Genomic DNA, 20,824 nt, shown 5'->3' with positions numbered 1-20,824 from the left:
CTGCGCATCGGATCGCATAGAGCAAATTACTTTCATCTATTTACTACTGTGAAGTGTGTCCAATTAAATGAGATGGGACAAATGGTAGGCTATCCGAACTTATTCTACAGTCTTGGCCCAAAACATTGGCAACCTTGTACTTTTTTCAAATAATGCACCATTTCTTCCAGAAAACAGTTGAAATTTAAAAAAATTGGGTGTCCACATATGTCTTCGGTGTGCAGTTGAACTAAACAAAATCAGAATAATTGACCAAATCTTAGCTTATTCCACAAAGAAATCCTAAAATGGTCAAGACAATATTGGCACATTCTAGAAGTAGTTAGAAATAATTCGATTTCAAGCAGGTGATTTTCCTTTATGGTTGGAATTGAACTCGCCTATGGGGAGTTGCAGGTACCTGCAACATACTAATCACATTCAACCAGTTTGAATAGAGAAAATGACTCCTTCTCCTGCTTTGTGTACCGCAATGAGCATGGAGAGAAGAAAGAAAACCAGAGAATTATCTGATGTCAGACAATATTGTAGCCAATCTCAAATCCATTTCCAGAGACCTTGATGTTCCTTTTTCCGCCGTACGTAATGTTATCAACAAGTTAAAAGGCCCATGCCACTGTAGCCAACCTCCCTGGACGTGGCCATGAGAGAACTTGATGAAAGATTGCAGTGAAGGACTGCCACACAGATTCAAGCTGACTTTCAGACACAAGGTATGACATGTTTAACTCGTACCATCATTTGCCAACTCAATGAAAGGGGGTTATATGGTAGGAGACCCAGGAGGACCCCACTGCTGGAAGACATAGGAAAGCCAGACTGCAGTTTGCCAAAACGCACCTGAACATGCCAAAAACTTTCTGGGAGAATGTCCTGTGCACAGATTGAACCAAATTAAGAGGTTTTTTTTTGGTAAAGCACACCATCTCTGAAGGCTTCATTTTGTTTTCTGTAAACAAAAAAAATAACACCTTCCCTACAGTCAAACAAGGAGTCGGTTCAGTGACATTTTGGGGTTGCTTTGCTGGCACCGGGTCCCTTGAACGTGTGCATGGCATCATGAAATCAGGAGAATACAAAGGCATTTTGGAGCACAATGTTAGACCCAGTGTCAGAAAGCTGGGTCTTTGACTCAGGTCATGGGTCTTCCATGAAATTGATTTGCAATGACTCCAGTGATATTGTAATTTCAACATTTATTGTATCAAATGGTAGCCTACTACAATGGCATATACATTTAATGGGCTACTTGATGGCCAACAGAGGCAAATGTATAATTCTCCACATTTAGCCTAATTTGAGTTCATTGAGGACTTTTTCCCCATAAACAAAACGCAAGGGAGTTCCATAACTTCCAAATTTCCACTCTGGCAGCACCCAAGACCCAAGAACTGAGCATCCATAAAGCACCTTGCTTTATACCATTTTTCTTTAAGCAGTCAACATTAGAATGCAGTTTAAACAACCACCAGGAGATTTGTGTAATGCGCCCAAAGTCGTTTTCCAGTGCTTTGTCTCCATTACTTATTGACGTGCATCAGTTCTAGAGTATTCCATGTTTTATGGAAAAAGGTTTGGAAATAGGTTACTACATAATCTAAATAGCCTACCTACAACTGGTAAAACGTTGTCAACGTCTCCTGCCGCTCACGTGACTCAGCCAATAACTAGTGCTCTCTCAACACACATACACCCCTCTGGCCCTCAGCAACAGCCTGTCTCACTGCCTGACAGTAAGGAGCAGTGAAATATACATTTTTAAGATCAACGCCTTGGCGACCGCCAAAAACCCGTGACCAATACATTTTCACCCGCGACATCGTTTTCAAAGTAGCCCAATTTGCCAGGAAAATCGCGAACATGGCAACACTGCCTGTGGTAAAGATCTGCTGCCCAGTGGGAAGCAACTCACGTGAGCAACCACCTCGTGTACAACATAGTTGTACTGGTCATTCGTACCGTCTTGTCGTTAAGTTAGCTAATTGGCATGTCATGGTGACCAATACTACAAGTTCATTCTCCCTCGCCCATCTAAATAAACACGTAACAACTTTTAACTAGCGGCATGGTGCTGTTGCCAGCTAGCCAGCATAAACTAATTTACTGGAAACTGCTCGACTGACTGAACTGAATCCATTCGTCCAGCCACACTGGACGCTGAGCTGCGCGACCTGCGTCATCAATTTGGGCACCAGGCGTGTCTGTATAGCCTCTCCTGATAGGAAGTTTGGAACTGAGGTCAGCATATTATTTACGCGCGAGGGGCCAAGAAATGACTGAGCCATAGAAATAGAATAGATGGACTGAATCACAATTCCAGATTCAGAGGGTTGAAAATGGAAAATAATAAATCTAGTGCAGTTGAATGGAAGTTTGAACTCCACCCAGGACAGGAATGCTGACAGTACAGTTGTTGGCTTGTTTATTCAACTGGGCAGAGCCTTGTATGGCTGTGTGAACATTGGCGCTTTAGGATTTAGGCTGGATATTGATCATTGATTATTTATAATAAAATGCGATTTAGCAGATCACCAAAGCATGACATGAAGAACCACTTAGGGCTGAACTTGCTAGGTGATGCTAGTCTGCATGCTCCATTTTCAGAGAGCAGACAGCTCTCTTCCTCAATTTCTGTCCAGGCTGAATTGTATAAAGCTTGGCGTGGAGCTTCAGGATTTGTTCTGAACTTTTAATAACAAATGACTTGTAGCTTCTCTCATTTGTCTCTCTGGAGTTTGTTTTAAAGGAAGGATAATGGGGTTGTGCCAGTTTTACAATTATTAAACTCGACCTGACCAACTCAGAGCTGGTCAAAACCAAACCTGGATAAGGTAGTGGTGTGAGATGAGAGCATAAGTCCTTTACGTGGGAGGAGGCTGCAGTGGCTACTGGATTGGCTAAAACGGCGGGGTGTGTGTGAGAGACTATTGTGTTGTGCTGCTCCTGTCATAGACTGGCATGACCCCCGACAGAGGCAGCCCTACTATATTTAACCTGTGATGAGGATATGAATTCTTGAACCTTAAGTGCCTGCTTGCCTCACTCATCTCAGTGAAATGTACGGTGTCAGCCAGTTTCTCTGTATTCAACTTTTTGCCATGAATTAGGGATCCAGAAACCGAGACCCTGTTGTTCCTTGAGTCTTGTTAGGCTAGCTAGGCCATCATTGTAAATAAGAATTTGTTCTTAACCGACTTTCCTAGTTAAATAAAATGTTCCCCAGTAGCCAGCCATAGTACAGAAATGCTGGCACTGGTGATGACGGGGGCGGTGTTAGAATAATTTTTGGCACCTGCCACGGTTATTGGAATGAAAACTCTCTGGCATTACATCTCTGGGCACAGAGCCTTGGTATTGATGGGTGCACTGGAATCTCTCTGTTTGGCTCCCTGTCCAAAGATGATCTGAGTTTGGTACAGGAAGACATGACATTTCCCTGAATATTTGAGGTGGCTTTTCTAATTTGAACCTCAATTCTGTTATGTTAGTCGATTCTGAGCCATGTCCATATGTCAGCTGACTTACAGTAGACCTATGGCAGATGGTTGAAATCTGGATGAAATCTGATTTCTTAAAAGAGTGTTGGTGATGAAGCTAGTCACAATCAAACAATTCTCTCCCTCTGGAAATAAATTACACTTCTTTCAATCACAATCCTGTTAGGTCTGCTGTTGAATTGCACACCTTCCCAAAACCAGTTCTCTGCATCAAGTTTGAACCATCAGCCTCATGTTGCACTAATTAGAAATACCCTGCACTTTATGCAGCTATTAAAAGCTTCAGTGTCTTCAGAAGTGGAAAGTTTGAGGTCCTGTGTGTAGAGCAGCCATACTCTATAGGTGGACTGCCGACCTGATCCGGACACAAAACGAGGTCATTACGGACCACGGGTCCCGACCATTAAAAAAAGTCACTTTTTGGGAATTTGGTCGTGATTTCACTCCTGGTATCATATGAAGATCCATAAGACATGGACAATTTGTAGAATTGCAGGAAATTATCTTTGAAACGGCAACATTTTCCCATCGCTCCATAGCAAAATGTCTGTAATTGTATAATCATGGTGGCAGGGTAGCCTAGTGGTTAGAGCATTGGATTAGTAACCGAAAGGTTGCAAGTTCAAATCCCTGAGCTGACAAGGTACAAATCTGTCGTTCTGCCGTCTCTGTTCCTAGGCCGTCATTGAAAATAAGAATTTGTTCTTAACTGACTTGCCTAGTTAAAGGTAAAATAAAAAAATAATTGGAGGAAATGAGCTTTAAACCTGCTCATTTGTCTCTCTGCCAATGAGGGTATGAACAGTTTGGGGTTGCAAGGTGGGGGTTTATTACTATGTTGATGAATGAAAATATCCATCCGGACCTTTGCCACCCAGGACATTTGTGTGCCCATACCTCAAATACTATTTGAGTACCCCTGCCTGGTATAGTGGTAAGAGTCAGTGAACAAGACGGTCCTGCAAGGAGCACATTTAGTTTCCAGCTCAATGTTTTTCCTCATTGTGGGGGAGAGGAGTGGAGGGGGGCCCCCGGTCTCAGGAGTGAGAGCGGTTTATTAAACACCACCCAGGCGTGAGCTGGTTGCCCCATTCAAAGCCGATGGTGAAATTGACTAAAAATAAAGTGATGTATGTCAGACACATGGAGTAATTACTTGGGATTCCCATTCAAAAGTGTTAATGCAAAGTCATTAATATTCATGAGTTACATCTGGTGATTTGTTGAGCCTTCTTGCTTGTGTGACATCATACAGATGCACTGCAAAGCCTTCTGTTTAGCTTGCTCACCGGCATTAGCAGTAAGCACAGAACGACTTAGGAAACCCAGCTTCGGCTTAATTAAATGTGAAAAAAATAAAAGCCTCACCAGCTAGCTACCAATCAATTTTATTTTCACTGTCTGATCATTCATAAAACAAATCCACTAATTGTTATTTTTACCTTTCTACAAACTCTGTTGCTTGATATGTGCAAGTGACCCAAATGTGTTAAAGAACAGGAAGTCCACGATTCGTTGGCTAGTAGTGGCTACGTTTCAGTCATTTAAGTTAGTTATCCTCTTAAATGCGGCGGACAATGGATAAACTAACAATAAGTTGCACATAAACTCAGCAAAAAAGAAACATCCTTTTTTTCTGGACCCTGTCTTTCAAAGATAATTCGTAAAAATCCAAATAACTTCACAGATCTTTGTTGTAAAGGGTTTACACTGTTCCCCATGCTTGTTCAATGAACCATAAACAATTAATGAACATGCACCTGTGGAACGGTCGTTAAGACACTAACAGCTTACAGACGGTAGGCAATTAAGGTCACAGTTATGAAAACTTAGGACACTAAAAAGGCCTTTCTACTGACTCTAAAAAACACAAAAAGAAAGATGCACAAGGTCCCTGCTCATCTGCGTGAACGTGCCTTAGGCATGCTGCAAGGAGGCATGAGGACTGCAGATGTGGCCAGGGCAATAATTTGCAATGTCCGTACTGTGAGACGCCTAAGACAGCGCTACAGGGAGACAGGACGGACAGCTGATCGTCCTCACAGTGGCAGACCACATGTAACAACACCTGCACAGGATCGGTACATCCGAACATCACACCTTAGGTACAGGATGGCAACAACAACTGCCCGAGTTACACCAGGAACGCACAATCCCTCCATCAGCAAAAAGTGCTCTTCACTGACGAGTCGCGGTTTTGTCTCACCAGGTGTGATGGTCAGATTAGCATTTATCGTCAAATGGAATGAGCATTACACCGAGGCCTGTATTGATCAATTTGGAGGTGGAGGGTCCGTCATGGTCTGGGGCGGTGTGTCACAGCATCGGACTGAGCTTGTTGTTGTTGCATGCAATCTCAACACTGTGCGTTACAGGGAAGACATCCTCCCCTCATGTGGTACCCTTCCCGCAGGCTCATCCTGACATGACCCTACAGCATGACAATGCCACCAGCCATACTGCTCGTTCTGTGTGTGATTTCCTGCAAGACAGGAATGTCAGTGTTCTGCCATGGCCAGCGAAGTGCCCAGATCTCAATCCCATTGAGCACGTCTGGGACCTCGTCTGGGACCACGTCTGGGTGAGGGCTAGGCCCATTCCTCGTTACCCATCGCTCCACAAAAGCCACGGCCCTTGCAGATCAAGGGGAACCACTACTTCAAGGTCTCAGAGCAAGTGACGTCACCGATTGAAACGGGATGCAGGAATGTTTGATTTCTTTTCATTTTAAGATCACTGTCATTGAAGTTGGTGGTTACTACTGGTTTTAGAGCCGGGGGGAGAGAAATTGTCCGCAAAGGGCTCAGAATGATGTCCCACACCCAATAATCCTCAACCAATCACCCGACGGCTATTAATGACTTTGCCTCCGGCTATCCTACGAATGGAAACTTTACCTACTGTGACTGACACTGGGTAACTGCAACCATTTTATGCTGTAATCAAATCAAATGTTATTGGTCTTTATACACGTGGTTATCAGATGTTTTTGCGAGTGTAGCGAAATGCTTGTAAGGACTAGAAGAGAGGCAGCCCTCAAGGTCGGCTCCATCTTGGTTAAAACTGACTACCTGCAATAACTACAGAGGCCAAGTATGAAATGGAGATTAAGTTAATGGAGGAGGAGGTTTTAGAATGTGGATAGTGTACACATTTCACTTGTTTTATTGTACAGCAACTTATAGGCTTATTGTTTTCATCATGTATAAGGTACAGGTATACCATTTTCCTAATATTCTCATACACACCTACTCTAGCTAGAGAATGAAAATGGGAAAACATGACTTTTTTCAGCCAAGTCTGATATCACAGGTTTCACACCACTAACTCTGCCATGTTATATGTTTCAGGTATCCGCTACAGCACCGAGGTGTCGGTCGATGAGGTGAAAGCCCTGGCCTCGCTGATGACATACAAATGTGCTGTCGTGGGTAAGGGCTTTTACACACCTAGCCTTTATCTTCGAGACATCAGGCCTCCAGACGTGTTTATATAGCCTGTTGTGTGTTTTTTCTGATCTAACCCCTTCCATTTTAAATTCCTTCAGATGTTCCATTTGGAGGAGCCAAAGCTGGAGTGAAGATCAACGTAAAGAATTACACTGTAGGTATTAGTTTGTTTCGGGATACACCAGAGTATCTTAAGAAATTGTTGATGTCCTTTCATCCCATTCTCGCAGTCACATGGCACTTTTCATTAGCTTTAGGTTGTGTTCCCTTTATGTACAAAGCTGTTTCTCAATAGACAACAAGGTCAGTTTCTACTTTATTTTGAACTTGTTTATCTGTGACTCAGAGCTTATCGTACAGGCTCACATTACCAAGTAATCTAAACCAGTGATACGGGTGCTGTCAAGGCATGTCATTTTCATCTCACTACGTCCATTGTGATGTATTTTACCCCTAGTGCATAGATAATAACCATTGGGCACACACTGTTTGTTTCAACGCATTGACATGGAATCAATGTGGAAAATACGTTTGATTTGAACAAAGTAATCCAATTTTAATCTAATTTCAACCTGCTTTGTAAACATTGAAATTAGGGTAATACTTTATCTTAAATTAATTGACTTAACCTGACTAACAGGTTATTACATCAATTTAATTTCAACCTAATCATCAGATCTACATTATCAGGCAAAAGTTTATACACCTACTCATTCCAGGAGTTTTCTTTATTTTTACTATTTTCTACATTGTAGCACTATAGCGAAGACCTCAAAACTATGAAATAACACATGGAGTCATGTAGTAACCACAAAAGTGTTAAACAAATGAAAATATATTTGAGATTCTTCAAAGTAGCCACCCTTTGCCTTGATTACAGCTTTGCACACCTATTGGCATTCTCTCAACCAGCTTCACACGCAAGTCGCCTTGTTAATTTGTGGAATTTCTTTCCTTAATGAGTTTGAGCCAATCAGTTGTGTTGTGACATGGTAGGGGTGGTATACAGAAGATAGCCTTATTTGGTAAGTTTAAATAAAAAAGTTATTTGGCACATGCGCTGAATACAAGTAAGTGTAGACCTTACCATGAAAATGCTTACTTACAAGCCTTTAGCCAACAGTGCAGTTAAAGAAAGAGTTATGAAAATATTTACCAAATAAACTAAATAAAAAGTAACACAATAAAATAACATTAACGAGGCTACATACAGGGAGTACCGAGTCAATGTGCGGGGGTATTCGTTAGAGGTCATTTGTACATCTACAGTAGGTAGGGGTGACGTGACTATGCATAGATAATAAACAGCGAGTGGCATCAGTGTACAAAAAGGGAGGGGGGAGGGGTGTCAATGTAAATTGTTCGGTGGCGATTGTATTAATTGTTTAGCAGTCTTATGGCTTGGGGGTAGAAGCTGTTGAGGAGCCTTTTGGTCCTATACTTGGCGCTCCGGCACCGCTAGCTGTGTGATAGTAGAGAAAACCGGCTATGACTTGGGCGACTGGAGTCTCTGACAATTTTTTGGCGGCGGCGGCGGCCCGTCAGGAAATCCAGGATCCAGTTGTTCAACCACACCCTGTAATTGACGCTTTGCTTGTTTGATGGTTCGTCTGAGGGCATAACAGGATTTCTTATACGTGTCCAGATTAGTGTCCCGTTCCTTGACAGCGGCAGCTCTAGCCTTTAGCTCGATGCGGATGTTGCCTGTAAACCATGGCTTCTGGTTGGGATATGTACGTACAGTCACTGGGGGTGACGAAGTCGTTGATGCACTTATTGATGATGCCGATGACTGAGGTGGTGTACTCCTCAATGCCATTGGATGAATCCCGGAACATATTCCAGTCTGTGCTAGTAAAACAGTCCTGTAACATAGCATCCGTGTCATCTTACCACTTCCATACACAGCTTTAATTTTTGCTTCTAAGCAGGAATCAGGAGGATAGAATTATGGTCAGATTTGCCAAATGGAGGGTGGGGGAGAGCTTTGTATGCATCTCTGTGTGTGGAATAAAGTTGGTCAAGTAATTTTTTTCTTTTTTCTTTGGTCATACAGAGGATAAGTTCATTAGAGTTACCAGCCTCAGAAATTGCTGCACAAATAACTGCTTTACAGAGTTCATGTAACAGACACATCTCAACATCAGCTGCTCAGAGGAGACTGCGTGAATCAGGCCTTCATGGTCGAATTGCTGCAAAGAAACCACTAAAGGGCACCAATAAGAAAAATAGACTTGCTTGGGCCAAGAAACACGAGCAATGGACATTAGACCAGTGGAAATCTAACTTTTGGTCTTTAAAGTCAGAATTTGACATTTTTGTTTCTAACCGCCGTGTTTTTGTGAGACGTAGAGCAGGTGAACGGATGATCTCAGCATGTGTGGTTCCCACTGTGAAGCATGGAGAAGGAGGTGTGATGGTGTGGGGGTGCTTTGCAGGTGACACTGTCTGGGATTTATTTAGAATTCAAGGCACACTTAACCAGCATGGCTACCACAGAATTCTGCAGCGATATGCCATCCCATCTGGGTTGTGCTTAGTGGGACTATCATTGTTTTTCAACAGGACCATAACCTAACACACCTCCAGGCTGTGTAAGGGCTATTTGGCAAAGAAGGAGAGCGATGGACTGCTGCATAAAATGACCTGACAATCACAAGACCTCAACCCAATTGAGATGGTTTGAGATTACTTGGACCACAGAGTGAAGGAAAAGCACCCAAGTGCTCAGCATATGTGGAAAATCCTTCAAGACTGTTGGAAAAGCATTCCAAGTGAAGCTGGTTGAGAGAATGCCAAGCGTGTGCAAAGCTGTCATCAAGGCAAAGGATGGATGATCGCAAATATAAAATAGTTTTTTATTTGTTTAACACTTTTTTTGGTTACTACATGATTTCATATATGTTATTTCATAGTTTTGATGTCTTCATTATTATTCTACATTGTAGTGGCTAATAAGCATTTTGGTGTTATTTTTATTGCAAAGTGTAGTATATCAGTCCCACCAACCCTGCTAAGAATGGAATTATTATACATTTGTTTACAGGACAAATTATATTAATAGGGGCCTGAGAATCCGAGTACCCGGGTCCAATTAGTGAATGTTAATTTATGCATAAGTGTACATTATATAAAACATGTGTTTCCATATGTGTAGGCTTACTCATATCCAGTGTATTTTCCCATCTATTCAGTGAGTGAGCGTTTCCATGTGTGTTTAGCGTCACTGGTTTCACTGAAAGTCAGTCAAACCCCTTCTGTCATGCCACCTGGCTCCTTGGTTGCACTGCCTTTCATGTAAGGCAGCCAATCAGATATGTAGCTCAGCCAGACATACTGGGTAACCATGGCAGCTGCAGATTAACTCAAGACAAAGGGTAGCTACTTTGAAGAATCTCAAATATAAAATATATTTTGATTTATTTAACACTTTTTAGATTGCTACATGATTCCATATGTGTTATTTCACAGTGTTGATGTCTTCACTATTCTACAATGTGGAAAATAGTCAAATTAAAGAGTAACCTTTGAGTAGGTGTGTCAACTTTTGACTGGTACTGTATGTATACGTAGAAATTGTGTTGAAAATTCCACATAGATACGGAAAGAATCTGGTGTTTGGTTTGGTCTTTCCAGAGATGTTTGATCGGGTTGAAGTCCGCCACTCCTGCGTTGTCCATGTTGTGTGCTTATGGTTGTTGTCCTGTTGGAAGGTGACCCTTCGCCCCAGTCTGAGGTCCTGAGCGCTCTGGAGCAGGTTTTCATCAAGGATCTCTCTGTAGTTTATTCCATTTATCTTTCCCTTGATCCTGACTAGTCTCCCAGTCCCTGCATCTGAAATACTTCCACACAGCATGATGCTGCCACCACCATGCTTCACCGTAGGGATGGTGCCAGGTTTCCTCCAGACGTGATGCCTGGCATTCAGGCCAAAGTGTTCAGTCTTGGTTTTATCAGACCAGATAATCTTGTTTCTGTTAACTGTGGGACCTTTTCTATAGACAGGTTCCTGCCTTTCCAAATCATGTCCAATCAATTGAATTTACCACAGGTGGACTCCAATCAAGTTGTAGAAACATCTCAAGGATGATAAATGGAAACAGAATGCACATGAGCTCAATTTCAAGTTTCATAGCAAAAGGTCTGAATACTTAGTAAATGTGACTCACCACCTGGATTCGGTTTTATGTAGCAACATTTGAAATAGTTATTTTTTTTACGTTGGTAAAAAGTAAAGACACAGCTACAAAATGGTATATCATACACTGCATGTTTGAGGAACAATGGGAAAGTAATTCTGCTTTGAATGTTGATACATTTGTAATCTTTTGAGAAAAGGGCCTGTTTTGGTACCTACTGGAGAGCTCTCCTTTGTCTAAACCCATTCAGCATTGTTCACACCCTCTTAAGCCAGCCCCACCCATCTCTTTCAGGATTCACATGTGAGGTCAGGTGCTAAACAGTGAGTAGTGTAGTAAAGATTTAGACTAAAAGTGGTAGTAGCCTACAACAAGGAAAGATTCCCGGTAAACAATGTGTCTAGATGATAAAAATATTTTATAAAGATTAGATGACAATTTCCCAGACACACTTGTTTAATTTGATGGGTAATGTGAAAGAAATGCTAATACCTCAGCCACATCCAGTGGTGGAAAAAGTTGTCATACTTGAGTAAATGTAAAGATACTTTTACTTCAGTCATTTTCTATTAAGGTAAGTCACCCAGGAAAATACTACTTGAGTCAAAGTCAAAGTATTTGGTTAAAGTATCGCAAGTTAATGTAATTGCTCAAATGTACTTAAGTATCAAAAGTCAAAATATAAATCATTTCAAGTTCCTTATATTAAACCAGATGCCCATTTAAAAAAATTTTTTTTTTTACTGACAGATAGCCAGGGGCACACTCAAACATCATTTTTCAAACAAAGAATTTGTGTTTAGTGAGTCTGCCAGATGAAGTGCAGTATGGATGACCAGGGATGTTCTCTTGATAAGTGTGTGAATTGGACAATTTTCCTTTCAAAATATAACGAGTACTTTTTGGTGTCAGGGAAAATGTATGGAGTAAAAAGTACATTCTTTTATTTTGGAATGTAGTGAAGTAAAAGTTGCCAAAAATATAAATAGTAAAGTAATGTACAGATACTTAAGTAGTACATTAAAGTATTTTTACTGAAGTACTTACACCACTGCCCAAATTCCTTCACACCAGTATATTAGCATACTTTATATACTGTTACACCATCACTTAACTTAAGTATGGAATACTATGTGATAAGGCCATGCAACCTGAGTTGAAACCTGAGTGAGGTGCATACAGTGGGGCAAAAAAGTATTTAGTCAGCCACCAATTGTGCAAGTTCTCCCACTTAAAAAGATGAGAGAGGCCTGTAATTTCCATCATGGGTACACTTCAACTATGACAGATAAAATGAGAAGAAAAAAAATCCAGAAAATCACATTGTAGGATTTTTTATGAATTGATTTGCAAATTATGGTGGAAAATAAGTATTTGGTCACCTACAAACAAGCAAGATTTCTGGCTCTCACAGACCTGTAACTTCTTCTTTAAGAGGCTCCTCTGTCCTCCACTCGTTACCTGTATTAACGGCACCTGTTTGAACTTGTTATCAGTTTAAAAGACACCTGTCCACAACCTCAGTCACACTCCAAACTCCACTATGGCCAAAACCAAAGAGCTGTCAAAGGACACCACAAACAAAATTGTAGACCTGCACCAGGCTGGGAAGACTGAATCTGCAATAGGTAAGCAGCTTGGTTTGAAGAAATCAACTGTGGGAGCAATTATTAGGAAATGGAAGACATACAAGACCACTGATAATCTCCCTCGATCTGGGGCTCCACGCAAGATCTCACCCCGTGGGGTCAAAATGATCACAAGAACGGTGAGCAAAAATCCCAGGACCACACAGGGGGACCTAGTGAATGACCTGCAGAGTGCTGGGACCAAAGTAACAGAGCCTACCATCAGTAACACACTACGCCGCCAGGGACTCAAATCCTGCAGTGCCAGACGTGTCTCCCTGCTTAAGCCAGTACATGTCCAGGCCCGTCTGAAGTTTGCTAGAGAGCATTTTGATGATCCAGAAGAAGATTGGGAGAATGTCATATGGTCAGATGAAACCAAAATATAACTTTTTGGTAAAAACTCAACTCGTCGTGTTTGGAGGACAAATAATGCTGAGTTGCATCCAAAGAACACCATACCTACTGTGAAGCGTGGGGGTAGAAACATCATGCTTTTGGGCTGTTTTTCTGCAAAGGGACCAGGACGACTGATCCGTGTAAAAGAAAGAATGAATGGGGCCATGTATCGTGAGATTTTGAGTGAAAACCTCCTTCCATCAGCAAGGGCATGGAAGATGAAACGTGGCTGGGTCTTTCAGCATGACAATGATCCCAAACACACCGCCTGGGCAACGAAGGAGTGGCTTCGTAAGAAGCATTTCAAGGTCCTGGAGTGGCCTAGGCAGTCTACAGATCTCAACCCCATAGAAAATCTTTGGAGGGAGTTGAAAGTCCGTGTTGCCCAGCAACAGCCCCAAAACATTACTGCTCTATAGGAGATCTGCATGGAGGAATGGGCCAAAATACCAGCAACAGTGTGTGAAAACTTTGAAGACTTACAGAAACGTTTGACCTCTGTCATTGCCAACAAAGGGTATATAACAAAGTATTGAGATAAACTTTTGTTATTGACCAAATACTTATTTTCCACCATAATTTGCAAATAAATTCATTAAAAATCCTACAATGTGATTTTACATTTACATTTAAGTCATTTAGCAGACGCTCTTATCCAGAGCGACTTACAAATTGGTGCGTTCACCTTAAGACATCCAGTGGAACAGCCACTTTACAATAGTGCATCTAAATCTTTTAAGGGGGGTGAGAAGGATTACTTTATCCTATCCTAGGTATTCCTGAAAGAGGTGGGGTTTCAGGTGTCTCCGGAAGGTGGTGATTGACTCCGCTGTCCTGGCGTCGTGAGGGAGTTTGTTCCACCATTGGGGGGCCAGAGCAGCGAACAGTTTTGACTGGGCTGCGCGGGAACTGTACTTCCTCAGTGGTAGGGAGGCGAGCAGGCCAGAGGTGGATGAACGCAGTGCCCTTGTTTGGGTGTAGGGCCTGATCAGAGCCTGGAGGTACTGAGGTGCCGTTCCCCTCACAGCTCCGTAGGCAAGCACCATGGTCTTGTAGCGGATGCGAGCTTCAACTGGAAGCCAGTGGAGAGAGCGGAGGAGCGGGGTGACGTGAGAGAACTTGGGAAGGTTGAACACCAGACGGGCTGCGGCGTTCTGGATGAGTTGTAGGGGTTTAATGGCACAGGCAGGGAGCCCAGCCAACAGCGAGTTGCAGTAATCCAGACGGGAGATGACAAGTGCCTGGATTAGGACCTGCGCTGCTTCCTGTGTGAGGCAGGGTCGTACTCTGCGGATGTTGTAGAGCATGAACCTACAAGAACGGGCCACCGCCTTGATGTTAGTTGAGAACGACAGGGTGTTGTCCAGGATCACGCCAAGGTTCTTAGCGCTCTGGGAGGAGGACACAATGGAGTTGTCAACCGTGATGGCGAGATCATGGAACGGGCAGTCCTTCCCCGGGAGGAAGAGCAGCTCCGTCTTGCCGAGGTTCAGCTTGAGGTGGTGATCCGTCATCCACACTGATATGTCTGCCAGACATGCAGAGATGCGATTCGCCACCTGGTCATCAGAAGGGGAAAGGAGAAGATTAATTGTGTGTCGTCTGCATAGCAATGATAGGAGAGACCATGTGAGGTTATGACAGAGCCAAGTGACTTGGTGTATAGCGAGAATAGGAGATTTTCTGGATTTTCTTTTAGTTGAAGTGTATCTATGATGAAAATTATAGGCCTCATCTTTTTAAGTGGTAGAACTTGCACAATTGGTGGCTGACTAAATACTTTTTTGCCCCACTCTATGTACAGTACATAAACAGATGCATGTGCCATATATTTATGTGGTGGACACTTGATACGGTCACATGATATTGTTGTGGTACTGTATGTGACAAAATCATGTTGGGACCACACAGCAAAATATTCATATCAATATTCATTTTACATATATAAGTGGATGGGTCTCTACAGAAGGTCTAAACGGTACAGCCAAATGGTAACTTGCATGGTAGCAATATCAGAAGTAGTGTCAATTATAAATAAAATAATATACAGTATGTACAAGAACAATAACGATCGTGATCGAGGCAGTTATATGCATACTGGTAAAGTGGCTGAGCAGCAGGATAAAAAAATGTTTTTAAATAGTAGCAGCAACGTGTTAGGAGAGAGTCATTTGAATAGAGGCACTGCAGCTAGTGCTGATGACTGGTCTGTCCGACACACGCATGAACAAGGGAATCTATATTCCGTCCTGCCCTTGACTTTGGTGCAGGGCATGTGATGTCCATAGCCTCTTCGTCACCGCTCACTCTGAACAAGCAGGAGATGCTGCTCTTGCTTCTTCAGCTTGACTGATTTAACAGCTTCTGGCAGATTGACAGATCTGAAGATCTGATAGTTGTTCTTCTGCCACTGCCAGCACAGGTCTGTCCTCGGCTTAGTGCTTGAGATGTGGGGCAGCAATTTTCTCCACACATTCCTGAAGGAAGACAGCCTAACTACACGTACCTCTGGAAAATACAGAAAAAATTTAAGCTCAATAAAAGTAGTGCCAATAATGTTGGTCAATTAAATAATCAAGATGTGTTTTTGCTTTACATTCCAAGTGTTGTCATCGATTCCTTGTAGAGATGCCACGCTGCTGCTTTTGTCACATGGGATGACAGCAGCTTTCCACCAAAGTGTTTGTGGCCTGTGTGGTGTCCTGGTAATACTATTGCATTATCCTCTGCGTAGTTGTTGAAGTTCAGCACTCGCTGCAAGTCCTCATGCTTCAGGTGTAACCTGTGCTTGCTTGGGCCAGCTCTGTTTTTGATGGGAGGCATTAGACCATTCTCCTTGTATAACTGGTTCAGGAGAGTCAGGCGTGTTCTGGTGAAGCTGAAAGACAAATTCCAGATACAAATATTTTAGCATTATTATACAATGGTTGGGAAATGGCATTCTGAGAACATTAACTACACACAGTTCATACACGTAATGCTTAATAGCTAGCCAGCCATCTAACGTCAGCTGGCTAGCTAACAGCAAGCTTTAACTAGAAATACAAACCTGATTGTCATAGCTTGCTAAATTTAACCAAGTAGGTTCAATGTTAGCTAGCTAATATTAGGCTATAACTAGCAATGCGAAATGGCATTCTGAGAGAACATCACTAAAAATATTTTTACCTAAATCAGGGATTTCCTCATCGTCTGATTCATTTTCAGTCAGAGAGAGTCGACATGACACGATCGTCCTCAAAGTAGTCCATCACAACTTTTTTCCGCTGACCTTTGTTGATAGCGCCTGATAAATTCAGGGCAGAAATGTTTAGCACTAGCAACATATTTGCAGTTCTCCATGGCTAATGTTATATCTTTCGAAAACAGCAATAGAAAGGATTATCTACGCATAACGAGCAGCTCATTTTAGACACAAGATGCTACACCGCAGACCAATCCAAACTCATCGCTCTGCATGTCCAGTACACTCATTATCTCAGCCAATCATGGCTAGTGGGAAGGTTGTGGTCTTTTTCTGTGGCTAAACCGTTTTATTCGCATTTACAGGTGGCATACAAGTTTTGATATTAAGGCACATGAAAGTTCACATGTTCGAGAAGGCATTTCTGCCAAAAAACACTTTTTTACGTTCAAACGGCTCTTTTGTGAATTTGTGACTTTGCGACATACACCTAGTTTCCTGAATCGGGTCACAAATAAGACATTTCTGTTTTACATTTTTATAAATGTGCTAAAAATTCTAAACCTGTTTTCGCTTTACCATTATGGGGTATTTTGTGTAGATTGATGGAAGAATTTTAAAAAATACATTTTAGAATAAGGCTGTAACGTAAGTCAAGGGGTCTGAATACTTTCCGAATGCACTGTATACACTGAGTATACCGAACATCTTCCTAATATTGAGTTGCACCCTCCCCTTTGCCCTCAGTATAGCCTAATTTCGCCAGGGCATGGACTCTAAGGTGTCCAAAGCATTCCATAGGGATGCTGGCTCATGTTGAGTCCGTTGCTTCCCAAAGTTGTCAATTTGTCTGGATGTCCTTTGGGTGATGGACCATTCTTGATACACACTGGAAACTGTTGAATGTGAAAAACCCAGCAGCGTTGCAGTTCTTGACACAAACCGGTGCACCTGAACCTACTACCATACCCTGTTCAAAGTCACTTCAATCTTTTGTCTTGCCCATTCACCCTCTGAATGGTACACTTGCACAATACATGTCTCAATTGTCTTGAGGCTTAAAAAACCCTTCTTAAACCCGCCCCTCCCTTTCATCTACACTGATTGAAGTGGATTTAACAAGTGACATCAATAGGGGATCATACTGTAGCTTTCACCTGGTCAGTCTGTCATGGAAAGACCGGGTGTATATAATGTATGTTAAAAGACATCAATAAGGGCAAGGTAAAAGTTGTCTAATCATCTATTTGGCATGCTATTTATAGGGCTAGTGGTAACTATGTCTAACTTCCAATCAACCTTAGATGAATGATAGTACACCTAGCTTCACATTGAAATGATGGTGTTCTCTGGGCAAATCGAATGTCAATGCAGCCTACATAATCTAGTGATGGAATAAAAAAAAATCCATATTTACATATCGGAATATTAATTTTGACTATCACAATATTTCTGTGCTAGTTGGCTGTATCTGCATAGCTTGTTCTCCTTTTTCTTTTTTAAATAGGAAGCCAATTTTGTTTTCAACACTTATTTCCATAACTAATCAACTAGTTTTCTCATTGCTCTCTCTTGTCCCTCTGCAGCAGACATATGATGAGCAATATGTTTGGAACATCGAATCGCAATTCAATCTCAGTATCAATACATATACTGTAGAATCGTGAGAATTGCCATACATCTTGTATTGGTACCGAAGTATCACGATAATGTCACAATTCCAAGCCCTAAGATAAACCCAACCTCACTCAGAATGTACTTTTAACAAACAAGCTTTTGTCAGAAAAGTGAGTTACTTTCAACTCTTCAATGTTATTTAGGTAGTCGACTCAAATGAGTATGGAAGCTGGTCAATGTCTAAATGTGTTGACATGATCGCTCAGCTGAAACGAACACAGTTGTTTACAACGCTAAGCAGGGTACATAGATAGACATCTGGATGGTAAACTAGTTCTCTTTGAAGTGCATTACCCCATCATGTATCAGTAGGAGTCCCTCAATGTTCAGGCAGAAATTGTTAGTGGCTACACATTAAATTCAATATACCACAACACTTAGGTTGCTAGCATGATAAACAATTACGTTGATTCAAACATACCATTCTATCAACATTGAAACAAGGTCAAATAACATGTCTAATCAAATATGAACCATAATATATTGAATATAGGATTAAAAAGATGAACATTTCTATGTGGAATTTCAACATATATTTCTGGTTATGTTGAAATTAGATTGTAAGTCAGGTTAAGTCGATGTATTTAAGTTGAAGTTGTACCCTAATTTCAGTGTTTAAAACGCTGGGTGCAATTAGAAGAAAACAACTGGATGATGACTTTTTTTCAAATCCAATGTATTTTCCACGTTGATTCTGCGTCACAATACGTTGGCAAATTACATTGAAACAATGTTGATTCAGCCAGTGTGTGCCATGTAGGAAGGCTGCAGGATGTCCTATTATGTGACCATTCATTGGAGTGTTTGTTTTAGCAGTGATTGGAACAAGGATGAGAATCTCTATCTTCAACTTTGACCCCTGAATTAGCCGAGATTACTACTGATAGGGAAGAAGGAGCCATAGAAAATTATTTTATTGTCTATGTTTCTCAAAAATAGAAAATATGCATGACCTGTACTTAATAGTTATTTAAATTTGCGAATAAGAATGTAATTAAGTGCATATAGCACACGTTATTAAGATGTTGAATACCTTATCTAAATTTAAAGATCACACCATTCCTGAAAGCCCCATTGTGTTCCATAGAGCTCTGCACAGGAAGCTGTTAGTCAGTGGGCTCTCCCTCCACTTCCTGTAGCCAGCCCAGCACTGACCTGCCCTGTGTTGTTATTAAGCATTGGCAGCTCTGCTCTGGGGGAGAACTGCTGAGCCATCAGCTGGTAAACATCATGACGGGGACATTTACCCCTTATCCATCTGCTTGGCTGCTGGCTCTGAAAGAGCAGGAGTTTTTTTTGTGTCCCTTGATCCTCCTGAGCCAAACTTATAGTCCTTGAACCAGGTGGATGAGTGTTTCACCTTCAGTTTTCATTCAATAAAGTCAAGTAATCCAGCTTTGACATTAGTATTAAACTACCTGAAGCTGATGTTGCATCTCAATATTTGAGAATCCTATTCTATCACAAACAGGATGTTTTTGTGCTGTTAAAGAGCACAATTGGTTATTTGGTCTGACTTTACTGCCAGTGAAATATTCAATGCCATTTATCATACTGTTATTTCTCTGCCTGCAGGACAATGAACTGGAGAAAATCACCAGAAGATTCACCATTGAGCTGGCCAAAAAGGGTTTTATTGGTGAGTCGTGTCTGTGATCAGTGGAACACTGAAGGCTGGTGGTGAAAATGTCTGGCGGTAATGTGTATGTCCGCATGAATACATGGTCCCCTGTAGTGGGGGAGGGGAGGGGGGTTTCATGAGCACATGGCGCAGCACAAACATAAATAACCATGATGAGAGAGGAGTTAAACAGAAGGCTTGACGAGGGGAAACTGTACACCAGAAAAAAATCTAAGATGGAAAAAATACACCAAATATTTTTGAGGGATGTCAGAATTAAATAAGCAGTTGACATTAACTTCACGTTCTTTGTAACAGTGACCTATCATTCCCAAGGACTTCCGTTTGTTTCAAGAGTTATTTTAGGATGATGCTTTCAAAGTATGAAGTACCCGTGACCTGACTTCAGGCTTTCGTAGGGGTTTTCTAGCCTGACAAGTCCAGCGTTTAAATAGGTCAAGAATGGCACTCTTTATGTCTCTGTTATTCAAAGCTGTAAATGTCGTCCACATGATCACTAAATCAGGAAGTTCAGAGGAAGCCAGTTATTAAAAGGCATTCCAGGAACATTCTTCTATAGTGGGACGAGGGGACTGTTTATATAGCGACATGTCTTGGTTACACGTCATGTGACTAGACTACCTACAGTACACTGCAATAGCTTCAAAGTGGGCCATGAGTGCCTCTATCTAAATACAGTACTACTGTTTCACACCAACATATTTAGATGGGTCTACATGCGTTTCAGTATGAGTTTGTTGTTGGTGTATTGTTCGTTTCTTCTTTACTGAAGGCATTTTTTGTTATCCTAGAAGTTCACTTTAACCTCTCTTCTTTCCCCTGTCAGGGCCTGGCATTGATGTCCCTGCCCCTGATATGAGCACTGGAGAGAGGGAAATGTCCTGGATTGCTGACACCTATGCCAACACCATGGGCCACCATGTACGTGTTCCCCTTATGAACTCACTGCCCTGTCGTGGAAATTTCCTGTATTACCAAATCATGAGAGCAAACCACACACAAGTCAGAGTTATCATAAAGTCCATCTTTAATTATTTGAGCTCCATCACAACCCTGTGACTCTCAGATCAATTCAGTGTCTATAAATGAATTCTCTGAGAGTGCTTACATATTTGCAACTGAGATCCTTTATAGCAAAGACACACGTAGCCAGACAGCATTGGCTATAAATTATCGTTCAGTTTGGTCTCCTAAACGAAGCTCTTATCT

The 20,824-nt window shown here is 41.7% G+C and overlaps 1 protein-coding gene across 3 annotated transcripts in view; it reads left to right on the top strand.

Annotated features, from left to right (window-relative positions):
* The window catches only part of LOC115135202 (glutamate dehydrogenase 1, mitochondrial), a 42,109-nt gene that overhangs the window by 6,672 nt on the left and 14,613 nt on the right, over window positions 1-20,824 (top strand). For all 3 annotated transcript variants that reach the window (XR_010464832.1, XM_029669637.2, XM_065023247.1), the window contains exons 2-5: window positions 6,848-6,928; window positions 7,045-7,100; window positions 19,549-19,612; window positions 20,442-20,536. Coding sequence is in view for 2 of the 3 variants with exons in the window: in XM_029669637.2 (XP_029525497.2) it covers window positions 6,848-6,928; window positions 7,045-7,100; window positions 19,549-19,612; window positions 20,442-20,536 (296 nt within the window). In the remaining variant the exon portion in view is untranslated. The remainder of the gene's footprint in view (window positions 1-6,847; window positions 6,929-7,044; window positions 7,101-19,548; window positions 19,613-20,441; window positions 20,537-20,824) is intronic.

Source organism: Oncorhynchus nerka, linkage group LG10 (genome assembly GCF_034236695.1).
Source record: "Oncorhynchus nerka isolate Pitt River linkage group LG10, Oner_Uvic_2.0, whole genome shotgun sequence".
Taxonomy (NCBI): Eukaryota; Metazoa; Chordata; class Actinopteri; order Salmoniformes; family Salmonidae; genus Oncorhynchus; species Oncorhynchus nerka.
The sequence above is the reverse complement of the archived record's forward strand: the minus strand, read 5'-3'. Positions and strand labels throughout refer to the sequence as shown.